The sequence below is a fragment of the Apium graveolens genome, chromosome 1 (assembly GCF_009905375.1).
Source record: "Apium graveolens cultivar Ventura chromosome 1, ASM990537v1, whole genome shotgun sequence".
In the NCBI taxonomy this organism is placed as follows: domain Eukaryota; kingdom Viridiplantae; phylum Streptophyta; class Magnoliopsida; order Apiales; family Apiaceae; genus Apium; species Apium graveolens.
In genome coordinates, this window is record NC_133647.1 from 135,794,954 (window position 1) to 135,819,152 (window position 24,199).

General features: G+C 34.4%; 1 protein-coding gene across 1 annotated transcript in view; it reads left to right on the top strand.

Annotated features, from left to right (window-relative positions):
• LOC141706930 (glycosyltransferase BC10-like) overlaps positions 1-7,309 on the top strand; it is a 99,325-nt gene extending 92,016 nt beyond the window's left edge. Inside the window, exons 2-4 of the mRNA XM_074509829.1 lie at positions 5,519-5,611; positions 6,400-6,436; positions 6,645-7,309. Of these exons, the coding sequence (XP_074365930.1) occupies positions 5,519-5,611; positions 6,400-6,436; positions 6,645-7,309 (795 nt within the window). The remainder of the gene's footprint in view (positions 1-5,518; positions 5,612-6,399; positions 6,437-6,644) is intronic.
• The last annotated feature ends 16,890 nt before the right edge of the window (positions 7,310-24,199 follow it).

Consider the following 24,199-nt stretch of genomic DNA (forward strand, 5'->3'; position numbering starts at 1 on the left):
AAGTAAAGGAGGAACACCAATGACCGAGCAGATTGCTTCAACCACTAGACATATCTGAATGGAAGTGAGAACATATCGTAATGGATTTTGAGGTAGGATTACCAAAGACCAAGGCTAATCATAACTCGATTTGGGTGATCATTGATCGACTGAGAAAGTCTGCGCATTTCTTTTGAAGAAGTATAATGCAGATTCCAGTCACGTACTAATTGGAACCCGTAGAAATTCAGCAAAAAAATTCTTATATGGAACAACCCGTTCAAATTTTAGATCAGAAAGAAAAAGCGCTTAGAAATAAAGTGGTGCCATTAGTTAGAGTTTTATGGAAAAATCCTAAGGTAGAAGAATCAACTTGAAAATTAGAAAGAGAAATATGTGAGAAATATCCCCATTTATTTGCTTAGGCTAGATTCTGAGGACAGAATCCTTTCAAGGGGGGTAGATTGTAACGACTTAGATTTTCGCGATGTAACTATATGATAAAGTATAGATTTGTGATCTATGTGTGGATTTATGATTAAAAATATAAAGTTATATAATTTTGTGGCTTATGTGTGTTTCTGTAAAAAAGTATAAGGGATCGTAAAATGACTCGATCCAGTTTGACGAGTCAGTAAAATGCATAAGTTATGTTTTAAGAAAACATAAATTAATCAGTTGTTGTCAAGCCATCAGACAGAATGGGACCCGTTATAAGAAAGGTGTATTAAATGAAAAAAAAAGGATTAAAAATAAGATAATTCATGGATTATATTAGGAGATGAAAGATATCTAGTCCTCTGTGTGTTTCTGTTGTATGGAGTCATAAATGTGAAAGTTATATTGTTATTTGAATTACCGGGTAATTGTTATAAACGTAATTAACATTTACAAAGGAAAATTATGTGTTGAGGTGTACAAATATGAAATGTGGATGATGTTATTATGTGATATATGATATTTTAGAGTTAGGAGTGTGATTCTGAGATTCGCGAGTAATTAATTATTCGCAAAAGGATTTATTGAATAAAAATAAGGATTATTTGATCTTTATTTATTTTTATAAAATTATTGGAGTATGATCAAAGTGTGAAATTTATTTTATAATCTTTGAAATAGCCCTAGAGACTTTATAAAAATGATGGTTGAATTTATTTTGATATTCTGGTATTTTTAAAATGATTTTCGAAAGGTTATTTTTATTATCTGAGAGTTAATTGTAAAATTCATAGAAAATGATCTATTTACTTAAAAATAATTTTAAAAATATGAGGAGAGGGCTAAATTCATGATATTTATTTTAAAAATAAAAGTTGTGTAATTTTTATAATTTATAAAGCTGTTTTTATATTTGTTACTTTATGTTCTAGAATTTTCTAGAAAATAAAAGAGAAAAACAATTGTGAATTATCATGTTGCCCCTCCACTCCACTATATATACTCCCTCCCCCCATCCTCCTTCCTTCCCAGCTTACTCTCTCTCTTCTCTCTTGTCTCTCTTTTCTCCCCCACTCTCTCTTTCGAATTCTTCTTTTCTCTCTCTCTCTCTCTCTCTCTCATGCGAGATCAAAATCTAAGTTAGTTTTCAAAGATTTTACCATAAATATTAACCATTTATAATCCTCTATCCTACATAATTTTCATCTAAGTTCTTGAGTAAGTTTTTACAAAACCCTCTCTTAGAGTATATTCAAGAAAAATATAATTTCTTGATGTATGTTCATAAGGGTGTATAGTAGATTAGTATTACAAGATTTAAAGGTCCAAAATTTGAAGAAAGACCCTTGCATGAGCACCCTGAAATTCGACCACCCCGACCATGACCAAAAGGGACCGGTGGATTTGTTTAAACTTGATCTTCCATTTGCTTTAGTGTAAAGAAGATGAATTATATAATACATGTTACTTGTTTAGTGCTTGATTGGATTTTTGGTTTTTAAATCAAAGTTTATGATTATAAGTTTGAATAGAATGATTATTGGCAGTTGATTATATGATTAGTTGACTAAATATTATTGCATGTCACTAAAATCTTTATGCATGTTATTAAAAATGGATGCATGTTGATTTTCTAAGTTTCATTCAGTTTCCAACATGTTTTGGTTCGAATTTTTGATAAAAAAATGTAAGATAATTATTTCTAAAGGTAATTAATATTTATAAGTCTTGTATTGATTGATTGATGATTGTGTAGAAGCTAAGAAACTTTTTAAATGTCAGAATTGTGATTTTTGTTCGAATTAAGAGCCTTTATGGTTCAAATTTTTATAAAAAATGATGAAAAGAATGGTTTTAAGGATGGTTAGGATTACACATGTTATGGATCATGCATGTTAGCTTGTATAGTTTTAAGAAGTCGAATTGCACGATTAAGTGTTTTAAGTGATTTTGTGATATTTGAGATGGATATGCTAATTTTGATTTGCATGCAAAGTGATATTTGTTTAATGTGAGTTGATCACAAGGATTGGTATTCGGTTTTAAAAAGAAATAAGGATTCAATTCCGTATTGTAGTTTTGATTCGAGTTGTTAATCGTATAATGTTTAGTGCACGATACGTGTTAAGGGTTAAGTGCTAAAAAGAAATTAGGTGTACTTGATTAATTATTTTGATTGATTGTTGTGATAAGGGTAAGCGTAGTTGCGAATACGTCATGCCCTATTTTCAGAACAATATATATATATATATATATATATATATATATATATATAGGGGTGGATTCATTGGGTAACTCTATCTATTGAGTAACTAGGTAACTCTAACTCTAACATCACGTCGTTACATTGATTCAGTTTTTTTATCTGCACGTTCTTTTAGTTTTTTTTATTTTTCTTTAATATTTTGTACCGTGCACAATATTTTTTTATCAATTTTTGTTTTATGCACAACAAGTCTTTTATTAGTATTCCCTTCTTTTTATTAACACTGTGTAATTTTTTTATGTACTTTTATTTTTTTATCGTAGTAACCCGCAGTCATATTTTGTAACTACTTTTATGTGCTTTTATTTATTGTGAATTGTGGTGTTATGTAATTTCAACTAATGTTTTGTATTGTGTTCTATAATTCTTATATATTTTATATTTTTTCTTTTCTTAATGCTATATATTTTTTACTTAATGTCTATTTTTCTTGTTTTCATTTTCAGTAATTTTTATGTGTTCTATAACTATTTTTATAGAAAACATCTAATTATCCATGAGTTCTTTAATATTTTTCATGTTCTCAATCATTTTTTATAATTTTCATGTATTCTGTAAACTAAAATCATGTGTTCTGTAATTATTTTTACTGAAACTTGGGTTATTATTTTTTTACCGTGTTTTATTAATTTTTAATTTCATGTTTTGTGTTTTTTAACCTTTGTTTATAACATAACCTTTAGTCATACCTTTTTACATTCTTTTTATAACGTAACTTTGGTTAATGATTTAAAAATGTATTCTTTTCATATAAAAAATTTAATTGGCCGTGACAGTTTACATGTTCTGTGAACTTTTAGTGTTTTGTAAACTTTAATGTTTTCTATTGTTTTTGTTAATGTTATGTTCTATAAATTTTATGTACACAGGATGTTAGTTTTTTGTATTTTTTATTTATGTCAGGTTTATTTATATGTAATATAATTTTGTGTTGTTTTCTTAATTTTATTTTCATATCCAGTATTTCTTTTTCCTTAGATTGACTAGCCTAAAATTTAAATTATATTTATAAATATGAAAAATTAGAATCTCAATGTAAAAAATCATAAAATATGTAGAATATTATATTTACAAATGATTTATAAAATTACATAATATTTAAATTCAACCAGAAAAAATAAGAAAAACAAAAAAAATTAAAAATTGGAAAAGCTGTTCACACTGTGCAACACTGTTAGTCTGTTTTTTTAAAGCAGATGCAATATTTGATGTTAGGTACATGTCAAGATCTAAACCCCTAATTAACATAAATCTACTGGCTAATATTTAGTTACTCTACAAAATAGTTACCAGTTGATCACTTCTCTCTTTCTCTATATATGTGTGTGTGTGTTGATATATATATAAGTATAAGGAATATAAATATAAAGCTGTAATCAGATTTGGATATAAATGAATGTGTCGGATTATGTGTATACGTGATTACGTGTTTGTAAGTAAATGATTGAACAAGGGTATAAAGGATATAAGGTTGATATTTGATATCTGTTAAGTATGATATAAGTTATTATAGGGAATAAGATATATTGATTGGGGTAGAAAGATAGACGTTCTGAGAAACGTCAAGTTTTGATGAGGTTCTAATTATGGATTATTTTGTGATTGTAGATTCAGAAAGCAGAGGCATTCGTTCTAGGAAAGGGAAAGAGACTCTAGGTGGCAGTAGCTCAATATTTGGTTGAACAGGAAAGCTTGTGAGGCAAGTAACTTTAATTTCTCTTTAAAAGTGAATCGATCACAGAGAGTCGATATGTTATGCATTGATAAAATAAGATGATCTTATTGGTACAGTTGTTGAACTTGATTTGATAACCCTTGTTGTTGACCTATTTCATTTCAAATACCTTAGCCTACTTTCATTATATCTTGTGATCTACAAAGACCTTTGATCCTTATTGCTTTGATAAGCCTGGTTGTTAATACCATGTTATCCAGATCCTTATATTGATTATTACTTGGTTAAGCCTTGTTTTTTATACCTTGTTTATCCAGATCCTTATTATTAATGCTTTGTTTACCCATATCCTTATAACAGTAAACCCGACGCTTTTTATTGTATTGTTTCCTGAGAACCATCTTGTGGATGACATTGATAATACCTATGCTTAGTGATTAATCATTTCATCAACTTACGTTTCCTTAGCTTTAATTGTTTATTATCATTTGAATTCTTGAATTGATCCTAACAATAATTTTCGGCTTGAAAGAGTCTGAATGATTTCAATTGATGGTAATGTTAAAAAGAATTTAGTTAACACTTCTGTGTTCTCCAATATAAAGGTTTTTCTAATAAATTCCTAAAGATTGGATAAAGATGTAAGAGGCTAGTGGGACTAGTTCAATCACATAAGAGGCTAGCGGGGATAGTCTAATATATAGGCTGAAATAATTGCCTTAGGTACCTTAATGACCAGATGAAGGTTAGTACGGGCTGATCACCCATATTGTAATTAAAAAATGGATAAATCCAATCCAACAAGGGTTCTAAATTGTTTATATTGATGAAAAGGGATTTATTGTGCAGAAAACACTATCTTTTGAATTGTGATTTGTATTTGACTATAATGATTTGAAATTGTTGTTTATTGATTAAACCATCTTGGAATTGTTGAATCTATTGAGAACCCTATTGATTGATCTTGAAACTGAATAAACATCACTTAATCCTCCAATCCCATTGAATCCTTATCCTGAAATCCTTTCCTAGAAATATTATAACCCTGCCACCTAGTTTATTGAGATTGCGAATGTCATTATTGTTCCGATATTAGAATTGTCTAATGGTTACTTTCTGAGTCTTATAGCTCATTTATTTGCGTGATCTTACAATGGCAGTTAAGCAAGAGGATGGTCAGACTTAGGCGCACCACTCGCAAGAGCATTCCTAGCAGTCCCTATCATGTTGTAGGATTACAGATGCCAGAGCAGGTAGATGTTGTGTGAGCAAGCGACAATAAGTTGGTGGGAAGTGTATTAGCTGAATCAGATACTTTGGGTTATCAGTCGATTCCAAGTCGGAATCAGATAGTTTGGTTTAAATTATTTTTGGGTTGTAATAATATTACTCAGGTTGGTAGTTGTAAACTTGTCGTATACTTTATCCTGTTAGATCCTGTTAGTTTCGGAGTATTATATTTTGTTTCTGCTATTATTATATAGTAAAGTTGTATTGTGGGTCCTCTTTCCTAACCCCGAGTGTGAGGGCGTCACAATATTTATAAATTAGGCTAGAAATAGACTTAATTAAACTCAAATTACAATTAATCCCAAATTAGAATTATATTACCCAAATTAATTGACCATTACTTGAATAAGGCCTCGTTTGGCCATGTAAAAGGGTTAATTAACTCGCATTTAGCTCGATTCCATGAATTATGTCAAACTAACTTTATAACCCGTGCGATATACGGATACTCGTTAATATTTTATAAATTTTATAGTTTTAATATTTATATTCTTAAAATTATAATAAAATTATATTTTCAGTTAAGATTATATAGTGTATGAAGGATGAGATTTGAAATATTAACTTTATTAGTATGTTTATAAATGATAATATAAAAGTTTGTTGTTAGCAAAATTCGAAACTGGGAATTTGAGTCGTGTATAAATAATAATATAATTTTTTGCTGCTGGTGGGATTTGAACCTGAAAACTTGAGTTGTGTACAAATAATACTAGCATAATAGCCCTTGCGAGGCACGGGCCATTTCTAGCATAATGTGAGCAATACCTCTGTTTTCTATGGTCGCCATAATTCCTAGTGAGGTATGATTAGTTTGCTTCATCAGTTTGTTTCAGGATATAAAATTTGTTACTTTTTCATGTTTAAAAAATTTTAGGCTACCGGCTTGCATTGCAAAAGTTATGTTGAGACGCATCACTAATGCAAGAAATCTTTAGACTTTAAAAATTGTGAATTTGAACTCATTAGAGTTTGTTATTAAACGTCTCTTCAACTGTGTCTCCTCTCAGAAAGTCGAGTGGGAAATTGCATCTCTAACCGGAGCAGAAAGGCGTCTTCTGGCCAACGCTCTTCTAGACTTCTCCAACGAGCGATTTGTTCTTCTGTCTGAGAGTTGTATACCAGTTTACAACTTTCCAACTGTCTATAGGTACCTCATTGGATCCGAACAGAGTTTTATGCAGTCATTCAATGATCCCTCCCGCTATGGGCGTGGGCGTTACAGCTCCAAAATACAGCCTGATATTCAGCTTGAGGACTGGCGGAAAGGGTCTCAATGGCTTGAAATTAACCGTGATCTTGCTACAAAAGTTGTGTCGGATACAAAGTACTACGCACTGTTCAAGAAGTATTATCTCCCTGCTTGTTATCCAGATGAACATTACCTTCCAACTTATGTTCACATGTTTTACGGAACTTGTAATTCGAATCGATCAGTGACATATGTTGATTGGACATTAGGAGGACCACACCCTGCAACATTTACAGTAGAAAATATTACGGAAACTTTCATGCAATATATAAGGAATAGTGGGTTGCTCTGTGAATATAATGGGGATTGGACTCCTCTTTGTCATCTTTTTGCTAGAAAATTTGCTCCTAGTGCATTGTACCCCTTACTTAACCTCACCTCAACTGTGTTGGGATTTCAAGAATTCTGATATGTTCACTGCGATTACAGCCGTTAGGTTCATGGTTAATGAGTCCGGTTAACGTAAATTGAAACCTCAATCCCATGAATTATAGTGTTTGGATTAGTAATTTTGATATATCGAATGGGAAGCTCATTCGCTCAATGTGGGTAAATCATACCCTCACCATCCCTTAGGATTCGATATTATTCCCAGTCTTATTTACCTCATTCACATATTCAATTCCGATTCCACGCCACAATCCAAACGCCCCCATAAACTATAGGAAAGTAGTAAAGAAATGCAGTATTTTTCAAACATCCTGAGTCCTGGAAACCGGCCGAACACTAGTAAATGCTTCCAGATAAAAGTACTGGCAGTAAGTTGGTGGAACTTCCAATAAAGAAGTCTTTGATTAATAAAAATCTTAAAGTTTCTCTTTTAAATATCTTCATATGAGAACTTTTGTTTAGAACTATTTCATAACCTTCCTTGAACTAGCGATCTACCCTTCATTCAAATAGAGCAATAAGTGGGGTATCAGGCAAGAGGAATAAATTGTCAATATTAATTTTTTTGGATAAACAAGCGAAATTAAAAAGAGTTGATCTAAAAAAAAGATTATCTTCATGTTTGAAAATTAAATAACGTGCAAACAGAATAAGCATCACACTACGCCATAGATGGCCTGATGTAATGACTTTCTACTGTTACAATAGGCCCGAAAAGCATTACAATAGACCTATTATAACAGTAAGGGGTGTTGCACTTGCGAGCATTACATCATACCACCTATTGTAACAATTTGGCTACCTATTATAATAGGACTAAAGGTATTACAATAGTCCACGATGCATTGCCAATTGTAACTTTTTATAAATGTTACATTAGGGAATTATTTTTCAAAAGTGGGTCCCAATATGGGTCCCCACATAGTCTAATGTAACACTCTACTTGTGTAATGTAACAGTGGTGTATTTTTATTGTGCAATAGTAGGTTTCATTAATGTAACCCTACAATATATAAAGAAATTATACCACAATATGAAAATGTAAAAGTTAATTTTATAAAATTTGAGATACATCCTCTGTTTAGAGGACAATTCGTGTACCAGATATGCTCTATTAAACAACAGTCCTAATACAAACAAATACCAAACTAATAAATTACATTTTGTGAAGCTAAATACATCCATTCTTGAATGAACAAACATGTTAACAACTCTTGAGCAATGCACTGGACGAGCGGACTATAAGCTTCAGCTAAGAACCTACACGAATATATAGTTTTATGATAGTGTGATATAAAAAATTATGAGAAATATTTTTTATGAGAATCGTTAATAGATATATTGATTTACTTGTACCTGTATAGAAAGTTTTTCCAAACATGTATGTTCTTTTTGATGAAAACCCAGCCCCTGTAAAATTACTATCACCATTAGTAACAATGCAACTTAAGTAATTAAAAATCAGACTATTTAATATTGAAGATATTTCAGTAGGGTAATTACATACTTAAAAATGTACTTATTCCAGCCTAGTCATGATTTTTAGAAAAAATACACAATTATTCTAAATAATTAATAAGGGTGGATAAACCTGGATTGCTCACCACAACCCAGTGATGCTGATAATATAATTTACTATATATGGCTAAGTTATATATATCAGTGCTTATTTTCTTGTTTGCGATCGGCTCATTTAAGGAAATGAGCTGAGCCGAGCCGAGCCGAGTTCACTTAAACCACACATGTACACTCTCCATAAACAGAATTACTATTTACTATTGCTCAAAGAAAAGTTGCACTAAATTCACTTTAACATTCAGCTTGCAATATGGGTAAAAGAAACAAATTTCTGCTAGCACCGGCAATTAATAGAAAAGCAAACAATATATCATGTCATGATGACTTGGAATAACAATTGTAAACTTCAATCCACTTCCTTTTTGCTAAGGAACCTTAATCCACTTAAATACCTCAGATAGGCAAACATTATTTACAGTAAACACAGACTCCTCGTAACAATGACAAAGCTATCTCATACATTTATAACTATCCTGACAAGGGCCAACAACAGTTTCGTGTTGCAGCATAATTTGTGCTTTAGTTGTTTAATGAAACACATTCCCATACCTTTGGTAGAATATTAAAACTATACTCGGCCATCTCAAGGACATACCTTATGTCTGACTCTTCTTATACTTTGCTTGACATGTTTCCAAGATTTTCTTGCAAATCTAGTAACTTTCTTATCAGAAGTAATGTCTTATTAGTTAGTCAACTGCATCACAAACTGAATTAACATTAAGCAAATGTTAGAGAATAAATATCATTTACCTGCTTTTCCTTGGTGGATCTAGTGAAAAATACAAATGATTAAATTAGTGAACAGGCACATTAAAGCGATTGTTATTTTAATATAGCTTGAGCACTAAGATCACTGGTTGTCCTAAATAATATGACAAACAAATTTTCTGAAAAATGACAAGATTTTAAAAATGGATAGTAATCGTCTCTTATATATCGGAAGAAGATAGATAAGGTTCTTAAAAAATATACTCGTCAGAAAACTATCAATTCAACACAGGAGACTGATTAGCTTCTCGTATATATAAAAGTGAAAAAGTCATACCCGACATCAGCCAAGTCAGGATATATGGCTATGGCATCTCCAAAATCTTGCATAAGAAATGCAACACCGAGTTAGTTACTCAACTGCATTGCCAACTATTTGGCTGTAAAATGTAATCTTCTCAGATACTAGAGTTCCTGCATAGCCTTAGAGCACAGTATCTAGCACAAGAAAAAAGTTGAATCCTCTGAAATCAGTACTTGACCTGTAGACCGATGACACTATCCTCCACCACTACATAGTGTTTCTCTAACACACCAAGTCTCTGAAATTTTGGGAAAATTTAAATAGCAAGGAACATTAGTTAGAAACCAGAACACTGTAAACATGAAATATTGCTAAGTTTTAAAAGATAAAGTAGCAATTCAAGTTTACAAAAGGAGTTAAATAACTCGGTAAAAGCAGAGTATGCCAATGATCTGAACACTGGAGTTACCTGAGGTGGAGAGTCTAACTCATTACTTGAGAACGAGTAAACAAATCCATCATCATCATTGTTTAAATCATCATAAGGTGGCATGATGCTTGCTGAATTAAGAAAAGAAATTGCGTCAATCAAATCAATATAGCATAATTATATCTCTCAAATAAATTAGAGTTTATGAATATAAGCAGCTTTGTTCTTACAAGATAAAAGTGTAGAGCCAGTACTATACTCTTTATAGTACCCTTTATAACTGTTCAGGCCAAGGTTCCCGTTTATTGTTGAACACGACATTGAGTTTGGTAACATAATTAGCGGTAGATTTTTTTGTTAAGAATGAGTTTATAGATCTAAGATATAATTTAGTTTTATGCTTACATTTTGTAGTTTATTGAATAGTTTTTGTTTTGAAGTCCTTGTGCTCATATCTACCTTGGATCACCTATTATCTATGAATCCCTTCTTTGAGTATATGTGATTCCTCATACTGACTTTAAGGTCAAATATCGATTAATTGCAGATTAGTTCGATGATGGATGTTCCACTGTTCTATGTATCTAAGAGCTTACATAAATTTTCTCTTAAGTTTAGGATAAAGTTATATTCTAGCTGATGTGCCTATATTTGAAGAGTGCTTAATCAACCTTTTACAGTTGGTTTTCCGTACTCCTTTAATACAAACAGTAAATACAATCCCCAATTAACTCTAAACGCTCATGCATACCGAATACATACTATATAAACATTCAAAATTCTACAAAAATACAATAGCAAACACCAAAAAATCCAAACTTTAAATTCTGTTTGTCAAAATACTACTACATAAACCAACATTCACTAAAACAGAAACAAAATTTCCTAAAAACACAAATCCAATTCACCCGATTAGTACATAAACATGATCCCATACATATTGGCATTAAAAAATTAAAGGGGGACGGAACATACTTGTAAGAACAAGAAGAAAAAAATTCAATATTTATTGTATGACAAATACCAATTCCTCCGATACCACCACTAACTTTCTGAAATCACACAAATCACAAAAAGGGTCAGCAAGATTCATCAAGAATTCAAAAGGGTATATCAAAAATCCAACAATTAACATAAAATATGAACCTGGATAGGAAACTGAAGAGTTTCTTGAATGACCGGCGATGAAGATTGGATTTTGTGGTGATTTTGATGGTGATGTTGGGGGGTTTGGGTGGAGGAGTGAACAGATTGATGATGCCTGAGCAAAAGAGGTAGAGGGGTAAGCCTACTAGTAAATATCAATGCGAATTGCCTCACCTTCCAAGCACTATCGATACTCTGATCTTTGTTCTCCGCATCAAATTGTCATTCTGAAACGATCTTGTCCCTGTTCTCGTCAAAATTGTCATTCTAATTCTATCTTCAACATTGTCATCCAATAAATCACATTACAATAAATTCTAGCTTTGCACCTAATATGCCACAAAAAATCAAGTGGTGGTATAATCTTCACCCTCAAAAAAATGAAAATAAGGGTTGGATCAGTTGCTTGGCTTTTAATCAGCTTTTCCCAAAATTGATGCACAACCTAAGCGTTAGATATGGATCTATGAATCCTATATATCCTATGGAAAGATAAAAACCTAGTCGATAAAAATGCTCCTTTAATAGAGGGCGCACCCTCCAAATTTAAAAACTTTATCGAGTTAGATGTATTTCTTACGGAGGAATTTCCCTCAAAGGGGTGGGAAAGATGCCAAAAGCCGATGATACGCCTTCATAGATGAAGATACGGAGGGCATGCCCTCATGATTAAGAATGAAATGATTTTTGCTTAGGTTTAAAAATTGTACGTACATATGTATCCCATAATTGACGTATGAATCAGTTAAAATTCTTTGACTGCGCCTTAAAAGCTAAACCAATATAGGTGCGTCTTATTTAGAGAACGACGTGTACAAATTTTTTGAAGCCAAGAAAGTTAAAATTCCAATCCCATTAACAATGATATATGGAATTTGAGAGTAGTTGTTATAGCCAAAATTTGGTATGAAAGTCATCCGGGTCAAAGTCGGGTCAATAGAACTCAATTTGGACGGACGCCAAGAAAATAGGTTTTCACGGACAGCCAAGGACGGATGACCAAGGACGAATGTCCAAGGAAATGGGTTTTTGCTGGAAAAGTTAGGGCGAGCCCAAACCTTGGAAAAGTTAGGGCGCGCCGAAACCTTACACGAGTTAGGGCGAGCCCCGATCTTGGACGAGTTGGGGCGAGCCCCAACTTTGGACGAGTTAGGGCGAGCCCAAACCTTGGAATAGTTAGGGCTCGTTGGGGCGAGCCCCAACCTTGGAGGAGTTAGGGCGAGCCCAAACCTTAGAAAAGGTAGGGCGCGCCCAAACCCTGGACAAAGTTAGGGCGAGCCCCAATCTTGGACGAGTTAGGGCGAGCCCCAACCTTGGACGAGTTAGGGCGAGCCCAAACCTTGGACAGCTTGGCGAGCCAAAACCTTTAGACGGGTCAGGGCAAGCCCTTTCCATTAAAAAAGTTAGGGCGAACCCTAAATATTTATTGACAGATTTCTTGGACGGATTCCTTGGACATGATTACTTAGACGGATTCATACATTGGCTTTTATAGGACAGAGTTAAGGCGAGTCCTAACCATTGAATAAGTTAGGGCGTGCCCTTTAAAGATATCCAAGGATGATAACACAAGGTGGCGCCAACATACAGAAATGTTTGGGCGCACTCTTAGATTCTACTTGGCGCGAAATACAACTTTGACATGTTGCTTGGACGTGGACTTTGGATGCTTTAAGGAGGAAGAAGATTATTATTATTAACATAATTTTTGCAGGTACTCTATTGAAGAACTCATTCCTATAATGCAACCACAGGAAGGCGGTGTCCATGGTCAGAGACCTCCAGGGATATGCCTGGACAAAAGGCCTCCTCTTGTAGTTAATGAGTGTCCTCATTGTGGATGTGGGGTAAACTTTGGTGTGTGCTTTGGGAGCTATGTCTCTATAGTCAACGGGTGTCCTTGTTGGGAGACTTCGGAATATCCTGCACTTTGCACCCAAAAACTTGTGATCACTTGTCCTGCAATCTGGTACGGGCTCCTTATCCGGGGGACAAGGATGCGTCCAATATTTGGGGTGAACCACGGCTATGCCTGAGTCCACAAATTAGAGAAACAGCTGTTAGCGGAGGGTTATCCTTGGCAAGGGAGATACCTTATCCGTGAAGTCTCGAAGCTGCGGACGAGCCTTGGGCCTTTGTGGTTGGGCCTCATCGGAGGACATTCCTAAAGCTAGTAGAATGCGGTTTGCAATAGGTTTCCTACTGGGTCTCGGGACAAGAGATCTAAGCCCGTTAAATTTCTTGTTCCCTAAGAACTACGTTGGCTTGATTCCCTATAAATAGGGATACGTAGGAAAATTGTAAGGGGTCGAAAGCGAGAGCCTTAAGGAGCCACCATCAACCCTAAGCAATCTCAGCCACCAATAATCACCACCACCAAACACTGTTCATATTTGCCGACGAACACTGTTTATGTTTCCCGACAAACACTGTTCATGTTTCCCGATGAACGTTGTTCACATTTTCCGACGAAGAACCATCATCATAGATCTTGATTCCGGCTACGAACCTCAAAATTTGTTGTTACCAATTTCCTCCATCAACAGAAAACACAAACACAAATTAAACAAGATGTATAAAAGTGCGTATGTAATGGTCTTTAAGATTGTTAAACAGTGATGCATAATCAAAATTCAGTTTCAAGGCATAAATATGATACCACACTGTATATATAATACAACTTCCTACTGTATATGCATACAGGAAAAAACATAGACATCTTCATAACAATTAACTATAGATAAAAAATCACATATAAGAGTAAACTAGCAGAAACCAAAACTATACAAGGAAATGGCATTTACCCTAAAAGCAGGCTGATAATCAGCTAGAGCTCCACCCTTCTCACCACCAAATTCTCCAGGTGGTCCTCTTGGGCCAGCACGATACCCATCCATGTCACCAAACTTAGGTCGATCCCCCTCAAATCTCAGAGGACCACTACAAAAATCCATCCAACCAATCCAAACCACATTAATCATAACATAATCCGACATAAAAAAACCAGATTACATAAACTACATTATCCAGTGTTAAAAAATATACAAAAATTAGCAACAAATCTTAATTACTTGCTATTAATCGAAACACACTAAACCTAATTCAATAATTTCGAAACAATTGGACAGAAAAAGCAAACCTGAGATTTTCAATTAGCTTTTGCATCTCTCTTCTGCTCACTCAAAGTCGAATCATCCTACAACAACAATAGATAACAAAATCATAATTTAATTAATAAAAAATACAATAACAATATAGATAGCATATGGATTAATTGAAAAGAGTACCTGATAGCATAGTGGAATTGTCGATGAAATCAACGGCCCATCTTAGTGCTACTCATTTACCTTTCTCCAATTAGGGCTTATATATTATGATAATAAGTATGTAATTTAGAGAGAGAGAAAAATAGGGGGAGAGAATATCACAGTGAAAAATGGGGGAATAGAGATAGAGAAAGGTGGATGTAAATCGATTGTGTATGTTTTTGTTTTGGGGGGGAAAATACCGCATTATTTTTCATCTCGTAGAACGTGCTTAATTTTTAACTTTTTTATTTTAGTTTTTCATACTAATTATTAAAAAAAATAGTATATATAAAATTAAAGTAATATCTTATGTATTTCTATTCAAAAAAATTAATTATATATTATATATGATATTTATAATCATGAATAATACATAATCTAATTTTAAATCTAATTTTATGGTAATATAAATATTATTAAAAATTAAAAAAGTAACTAATGTAACACCAGGTAATGGTGTTACATGTTCGGCAACACCAGCATTTTTGTGTAACACTAGTTTTATAGCTTTATAGCTGTTGTAACACTAATTCAGAGGTGTTAAAATAGAACAAAAATTTCTTAACTAATGTAACGCTTCTTGTAACACTTGCATTACACTAGCCCACTTATGGCGTAGTGTCATTTTGACCGGAATCGTATAGTTTGATGCTTGAAAGCAGGATTTTAATGATTTTAATGATGAGACCTAATCAGATGTTAACTTAGGAAGAAAGCTAAGGAGAGAAATATAATAGAAGAGTATATCCTATTATCAATGGTCTCCCTATAAATATAGATAGAATTAATCACAAGTATAAAAATAGGGCTATCAAACGGATAATTCGGATAAAAATCTGGCTATATCCGTATCTGAATCTAAAAATCTGTATCTGAATCCGAATCCGGAAGTATTTAAACAATAATATCCTAATCCGAATTCGACGGATAATATCCGAATACGGATAATATCCGGTTTTGAATCCGATTTTCAATCAGATTTTTATTTTTATGTTAAAAATTGAAAAAAAATTGATAAAAATTTAGTAATATAATTTAATCATTTTTTATTTTTTCAAAAAATTAATTTAATTTCTCTTTTCAATATAATTGTTATCTTTAAATTGTTGAACTCATATGATTTTTTACATATATCTGTAAAATTTGTATAAACATAATATTTAATATATATATGTATATATGTATATATATACACGTTCACACAATATAAATTTAATATAATAAATTTTTAATTATATAAAAAAATTATATATATATATATATAATATTTATTCGGATTCGGATATTATCGGATACGAATATGCCTATATCCGTATCCGTATCCGCAATCGTCGGATTTGAATACGGATAATATCCACTTTGTTTCGGATACGGATAATATTCATTTTTTTCGGATACGATGCGGATTTTTCGGACGAATATCGGATTTTTCGAATTTTTTTGACAACCCTAATATAAAATATAAATAAGTGCAAAACTGGAATAAATAATGAACAATCAAATCAAAAGCGAGTTTAAAGTTCTGAAATAATATAAGTACCATTTGGTTCAACAATATTTCTGTCATTTTCTCTCTCTATCATGATAATAACATGACTTTGTGAGTTTTAAGAGTACGGATCATTTTGAGAGAAAATTGGGGTGTGATGAGTTTGTGAGGGTTAGAGATGTAAGATGAATTTGGTTGAACCGTTTAAACATTTAATGGATGGAGGAGTGTCATGACAATTGACAAGGTCACTCCATTTTCATGTATGTTTTTTATGGGTTGTTAACTGCGTATTTGCGCAGCACATCAGATGCTCTCACGTATCTACACAACACTCATCTAAACTTTGTATCTAGGCAGCATTTTGGGCCAATTTTCTAACACACTCTCAACAACACAGATAATCAACTTTGACCCAAATTTCTAGTGAGATCAATATAGGACCGCAATGATTTATATTGAGTTAAATTAGGGCCTCTAACCTAATATTAAAATAAAAAATTAACAAGAAGTGTTTCGAAAAATAAACAGAAATCATTTAATTGAAGCTTAGATAAAGAATCTCTCTCGTATAAAGTCTACTAATTTTTGGTGTTAACAATTGCAATGAAAAGAACATATAACAGAAATTTTAATATTGAATAAAATAGCTGAATAAAAATATTTAAAAGTAGTCACATAAATGTTTACAATTCACCAATAGAAATATGAATGTCAAATGAAGTTTTTATTTCTAAAAAAAATATCTAAAATATCATAATAATTTTTCTATAGTTCCATCAAACCAACTTCTTCTAATCTTCCGCAAAGAGCATCAAAATATACTATTGCTTACCTCATAACTTCAAAAATGACTAATTGAATACACAGACTCTCCATCTTTATCTCCTTTCACCAACTTTGTTTTACAGTCCAATTGGTCCATAATATAATAGTGCATGTACCCCTCACTTCTGAGAAAGTAATTTCAATGCATTAGGTAATGTTATCACAGTTTCTTTGCTTTCACCTTCATTCCATACCTTTATGTACTGTGAAGAGGTAGAAGAAATGTCATGCACGCCCTTTAGGCTTCTGAGCGAGTAAGGGCCTTTTTCTACCCCTCCTGAAAGTAAATTATTCCACTTGGGATCCTCTTCACATATTATGGCAGGTTGAGGTGTTGCAGCTAAAATACATGTCTCGCGTAGATCTTTCATAAGTGCCTCCAATTGTTTGTCAGATATTTGACCATTATTTTCCTTGATCATAAGTGTCTCCAATTGTTTGTCAAATATTTGACCATTATTTTCCTCATTACCTGAGTATAATCAATAGAAAAACCTCAAATTATGCGTGATGCAGTAATAGATCTCATCTGCCATAGGTAGGAAATAAAGATGAACCATACACATCATATTAAAATGAACCAAAATCATAAACATAGGTATCAGGTAGAGGCTTGAACAAATTTAACCAAATGATACACATTATGTTTTGTCATCTGTTGCATAATTTATCTTACTTTTATTTTCTGGAAAAACTAAAAATTATTGGACATGGATTTAAGGGGTTGCATTGCGCAGCAAATCACAAAATATTGAAATTTAGTGCTTCGTGCGAAAATTGATGACAGCATAAAAATAAATCAGCACATTTATCGGGAGCTATTCGCTACAAATGTACCAGATATGAACAACAGATAACAGTATCTGAAAAGGATTTGTAATAAACTGTAAGAGAAAATCAAGGTCAACTAAATATCGTATATATAGACATATATTTTAACAAAAGGAAACATGTTTACATACCTATAGATGAAATATATTTCATACAAGGAAATTCAGTAAAGTATATTACAGTATTAAGAACATCTTATATTTGTTACGTAAAACGATGTAATAACTTTGGTTTGGTGCGGTTTTGCCACAATTCTGGTTTTTTCTCATCCCTATCATCAATATAGTAAGTCACAATTTTGATATTGTAGTTATGAGAATGTTTTCCTAGTTACTGATCAAGACTACAGCGTACAATGAACAATTTCCAGGATGTGTTATAAAAAGGTAGCTTTTACTTTGTAATATGGCATAGGTTTACGCTCATTGTATATTTTCTTTTGAGTTCTAGTTTTTTTGTTGACATCCATTATGAATTTTAGACTTCTAATACATGCAAAACTTCTGGGAGACAACATAATGGTATGGATATATAATTTCTTGAAACCACAATGTAAAATACTATCCTATACTAACCTTCAGTAATGTCTGTTGTAGCAATCTTTGTGTTTTCTTTATCAATGGCGTCATGAATCGTGATTGCAGAATTTCTGCTAGCTCCCTTCCAGACCATTAAGTACTGCGAGTAAAACGGAAGAACTTCTGTCACGCACTTGAGGTCGTCAATGTTGGAACCAGAATAGATTAACACACACACACAGATATGAGAAAGCAATACGTATGAAAGGAAAACTGAAACTGATTCTGTATATATTGTTTTTGATTACTATGAGAACAAGAAAATATATAGTAATAGCCACCCTACGTTTACTCCTAAACATTCTCTGGACTCCCAGAATTATAGGACTTTCAACACCAATCTAAGATAACTAACTAGGGACAAGATCAATCGTGATATCAATCAAGTCCAGCTGTTTTATTTAACCAAATAATTCACGCTTAGATTAAACATCAACACACTCTCCCTTAATCTAAGCTGGATGACTGCAGATTCTTCAAACCCAATAAATCACGCATGCGCTCAAACTTGACTGTGGACATCGGCTTGGTGAGCACATCTGCACGCTGTTTATCAGTAGCAACATGTTTGATCAAAATCTCACCTCTGCTAACACATTCACGAATAAAGTGGTAACGTATATCAATATGCTTGCTTCGCCCGTGGAATACCGGATTCTTTGCCAAATCAATTGCAGACTTATTATCAACGTAGATGACTACAGGACCCTGTTTTACTCCAGTTATTCGCTCAAGCATATTTTTAAGCCACACTCCTTGACAGGCTGCAGCTGTAGCTGCCATGAATTCAGCTTCACATGATGATAGTGCAACGCAGCGTTGTTTTTGTGAAACCCATGAAATGAGACTCTCGTCCAAGTAGAAACACATTCCACCTGTGCTTCGTCTGTCTTCTATATTACCACCAAGGTCACTGTCAGAAAACCCACTTAGCAAGTAGTTTCCATCACCTCTAACGTACACTAAACCATACTGTATTGTTCCTTTCACGTATCGAAGGATACGTTTGACAGCACACATGTGTAACTCTGTTGGTCGTTCCATAAACCTACTCACCATCCCTACTGCAAACGCTATGTCGGGGCGCGTATGAACCAAGTATCGTAGACCTCCCACTAAGCTTTTAAAAACTGTTGAGTCAACTGCTCTTCCCTTTTCATCCTTGACGAGCTGAACCTTTGCTTCCATTGGGTATTTAGCTGGGTTGCAATCAACCATCCCAGCTTTTTCAAGTAATTTCCTAGCATAAGTGGCCTGTTTCAACTCTATGTACTCCTTCATTTGACTTACTTCAATTCCCAAGTAGTGTGACAGCTTCCCTAGGTCACTCATATCAAATTCCTCATTCATCTGTCTTTTGAAGCTGTTGATGTCTGAGATGGATGTGCCTGTCACAAGTAGGTCGTCGACATAAACCCCTACGATCAATGTTTCTCCCCTGTCCTGTTTGGTGTACACAGCGTGTTCGTATGGACATTTTGAAAAACCAAGCTGTTCAAAATAGCTGTTCAGTCTCGAGTACCAGGCCCTTGGGGCTTGTTTTAGTCCGTACAATGCTTTAATCAGCCTATAAACACAATGCTCCCTGCCTTTCTTTATAAAACCATCCGGTTGACACACATATACGGTTTCTTGTAACTCTCCATTGAGGAAAGCAGACTTTACATCCAAGTGGTGAACCTCCCAACCCCTTTTTGCTGCAAGTGCAAGAAGTAACCTTACTGTCTCGAGTCGAGTTACTGGTGCAAACACCTCTTCATAATCTATACCTGCCTTTTGCACGTACCCTTTTGCAACAAGGCGTGCTTTATGTTTAGTGATTTCACCACTTGTATCCCTCTTCGTTTTATACACCCATTTTAGTCCCACAGCCTTGTGTCCGTGTGGAAGTTCGACTAATTCCCACGTATTGTTTCGTTCAATCGCCTTGATCTCTTCTTCCATTGCCTTTTTCCAAACTTGTTCCTCCACTGCCTCTTTAAAGTTACTAGGTTCATCAATACTCACTAACAACAGTTCATTTTCTATTTCCACTACCTCTGTTTCGTCGTAGATATCTCTCAATGAACGGTACCTTTTTGGCTCACTACTTGCATCGATGCTGGTAGAGCTCGAATATCCTGTTTCTGGTTGAGAGCTTGTGGCTGTATTAGATGATGTCTCGAAAGCAGAATTTGCCCCATCTGAACTTGGGGTTGAAACTGAACTTGGAGTGGATGGCTCACTTTCTCCTCCATCATTCAAATGTTGTCCCAGTACTACGAATGATTTGGTGATGGCATTGACAGGAACTGAGTCGTCTTGTTGTCGTTGATCCCATGCCCAGCTTTTGTTTTCTTCAAACACTACGTCTCTGCTGACATGTAAAGTCTTTGAATTTGGATCAAAGAGTCTGTATGCCTTGGTTCCTGGTTCCCTTCCCAGATAAATGACTAACTTGCTGCGATCGCTAAGCTTCGAAGTGTGCACACTTGGAACTTTCATGTGCGCTACACATCCAAATACTTTAACATGACTGACATTTGGCTTCCTGTTCTTCCAGACTTCGTATGGAGTTTTCTTTGTCAAAGCCCTCGTAGGTAACCTGTTTAACAAGTACACTGCATGTCGAGTGGCCTCTCCCCAAAATTCAGATGGCATGCTCATTGTTTTCAACATACTTCTGGCCATAGCCACCACTGTCCTATTGCGTCGTTCGACCACCCCATTCTGTTGAGGACTATATGGAGCCGTGAAATGTCTATTAATGCCAGCGTCTTCACAGTAGTTGATGAAATCTTTGGACATGAATTCACCACCTCTATCAGTACGAAAAACCTTGATTTCTTTCCCTGATTCTTTCTCCACCAATGATCTAAATTTTTTAAAGACGTTGAACGCCTCGTTTTTTTCTTTCAATGCATAAATCCACATCATCCGTGTATAATCATCTACTAGGAGAAAGAAGTACCTATTTCCGGCTGTTGTTTCTGGTGATATTGGTCCACATAAGTCCCCGTGAATCAATTCTAGTGGTTTCTTTGCTTGGTACTCTGTTTGTTGAGGAAACTGCATTCTTGTCTGTTTCGACATCAAACACCCTTCACATACACCTGTTGGCTGAGAGATATCAGGTAGGCCAAGTGCCATTTTTCCAGTGGACATCATCTTCATAGATTTGTAATTTACATGACCAAACCTCGAGTGCCATAGACTTGATTCCTCTTCTTTAGTTAACAAGCAAACTGGGTCAACTGTTTCCAAGAATATTTTGTAAAGTCTATTATTTGTACGCTTAACCTTCATGATCAATCGTTTATGTTTATCATACACCCACAGATACATGTCCCTCAGAATCACTTCGTTGTTGTTCTCAGATAACTGTCCAAGCGATATTATGTTATCACAGAGATAGGGAATATAATATACCTCATTAAGTATTAGTTCCTCCCCATTCTTGCATTTGAATCCAACTGAGCCCTTTCCTTTAATCTCCACTGTTGACCCATCCCCAAAACGTACCTGCCCGGTCATGTTCTCGTCTAGAGTCTTGAATTTTGACCGAAAACCCGTCATATGGTTGCTCGCGCCATTGTCTAAGTACCAAAGGTTTGAGTCCTCCCTTTTATTCATATCAACATTTGGCTTCATATTTCCTTCATTGAGCAGCAATTTCGTGTGTTTTTCTCTACTCAGTTCAAGCATTAGCAAAGTTGGCTCATCGTCTTGCACATGGGTCAGGTTCACCTCTGTCCTTTGATCCCTGTTTTTTACTCGACGGGGACGATTACACTCCGATGCATAGTGTCCCAAAATATTACAGTTATAACACTTTATGGTACTCCTATCTTGCCTTCTTTCTCTGCTTAGGTTGTTACCACCGCCTTGTGTTTTCGGACCTGAAGAACCTTCCCCCTTTCCTGACCTTTTCAGCCACTCCTCCCTAGTAAATAACAATTGTCCTTCAGTACTTGAACGTTTTTTCCATTCCTCTTCTGTCAACAACAGTTGTCCTTCATTAGATCCTCCACCACTTTCAATTTTACCACGTAATCTTTCTTCATGTGCCCTCAAAGAGCCCACGGCTTCCTCTATTGACATAGTCTCAAGGTCACCAAACTGCTCTATCGTAGAGGTGATTTGTAGGAACTTTGAAGGGACGGCACGAAGGAGCTTTTTCACGACATAAGCCTCCTCGACCTTTTCTCCTAAGGCCCGTATATTTGTTACAATCCCATTCAATTTCATTGCGAAGTCTTCAACCTGTTCAGTGTCTTTCATGTTTAAAAACTCGAATTCAGCCTTTAACGTCTGGATCTTTGCCTTCTTAACCTTATCAGCCCCTAAACACATTGTTTTAACGGCCTCCCAAGTCTCCTTTGCACTTGTTTTATCAGCTACTGACAACAAGATCTCTTCGGGAATGCCTTGGTAGATGGCTGCCAGTGCCATCTTGTCCGTCTTCTCCTCGACTGTAGGTTTCTCCTTCGTTGGCTCGATGGCTTCCCATATACCATGAGCCTGCATATAGACTCGCATCTTGAGCGACCAAGCCGTGTAATTACTTTTAGTTAGCATTGGATAACTCAACCCTACTGAACCCTCTTTGCTTTTCATCATGTCCATCGTTGCTGTTTGTCTTCCTGCTTCTTGTCGTGACATATACTTTGGCATATATCGAAAGAAAAGGGGCTCTGATACCAGATGTTGGAACCAGAATAGATTAACACACACACACAGATATGAGAAAGCAATACGTATGAAAGGAAAACTGAAACTGATTCTGTATATATTGTTTTTGATTACTATGAGAACAAGAAAATATATAGTAATAGCCACCCTACGTTTACTCCTAAACATTCTCTGGACTCCCAGAATTATAGGACTTTCAACACCAATCTAAGATAACTAACTAGGGACAAGATCAATCGTGATATCAATCAAGTCCAGCTGTTTTATTTAACCAAATAATTCACGCTTAGATTAAACATCAACAGTCAATCCGGTAAGGACCGCTCACTGCCCCTGCTGGAGTTATGATGTTCCATTTGAGGTCCTGATGATCCACTGGAATGCTTGGTCGACCGTTATCTTTGACGTCATTATTAACTAAGAGTAAACAAGTCAAGAATGCGAAATTATGAGTAAAATTCAAAATGCTGATCACCTGTCTTAATATGGACCAGACAACCTATCAGACCTGCATTCTTTTGTCCTCTACCACAGAATTTATAATAAACAATTTTCTAGAATGAACAAATCTACTAGATATGGAGTTGAGGCCCGCACTGAGTGAAAATAACATAACATAAATAAATTTACACACAACACTAAATTACATAGTATAAATAAATTAGCGCATTGCGCCAGAGCTAGAGCTATAGCTAAAAATGTATAAGACATTGCGAATAAGAACTCGAAAAGGACTTATAGAGTAAATAAGAAAATCACGACATATACTTCGTCAGGAAAATATTTTCTATAGTAGAATGTCCAATAAAATATAGTATAACACAATAACGTACAAGTTTCTTTGAAAGAAATGTTGTGAGTAAGAGTTTTAAGATTGTACTTGACATATAGTTTTCCTAGATAATTGATATTTTCTAATTTGCTGAATTGGCTCATCGAGTAATGAGCTCTGTTATACAAGTATTATGTATGATCTCTTACATGTGTAATACATGTAAACGAGATTATTTGGAGATAAACAATAAATATTGAGAC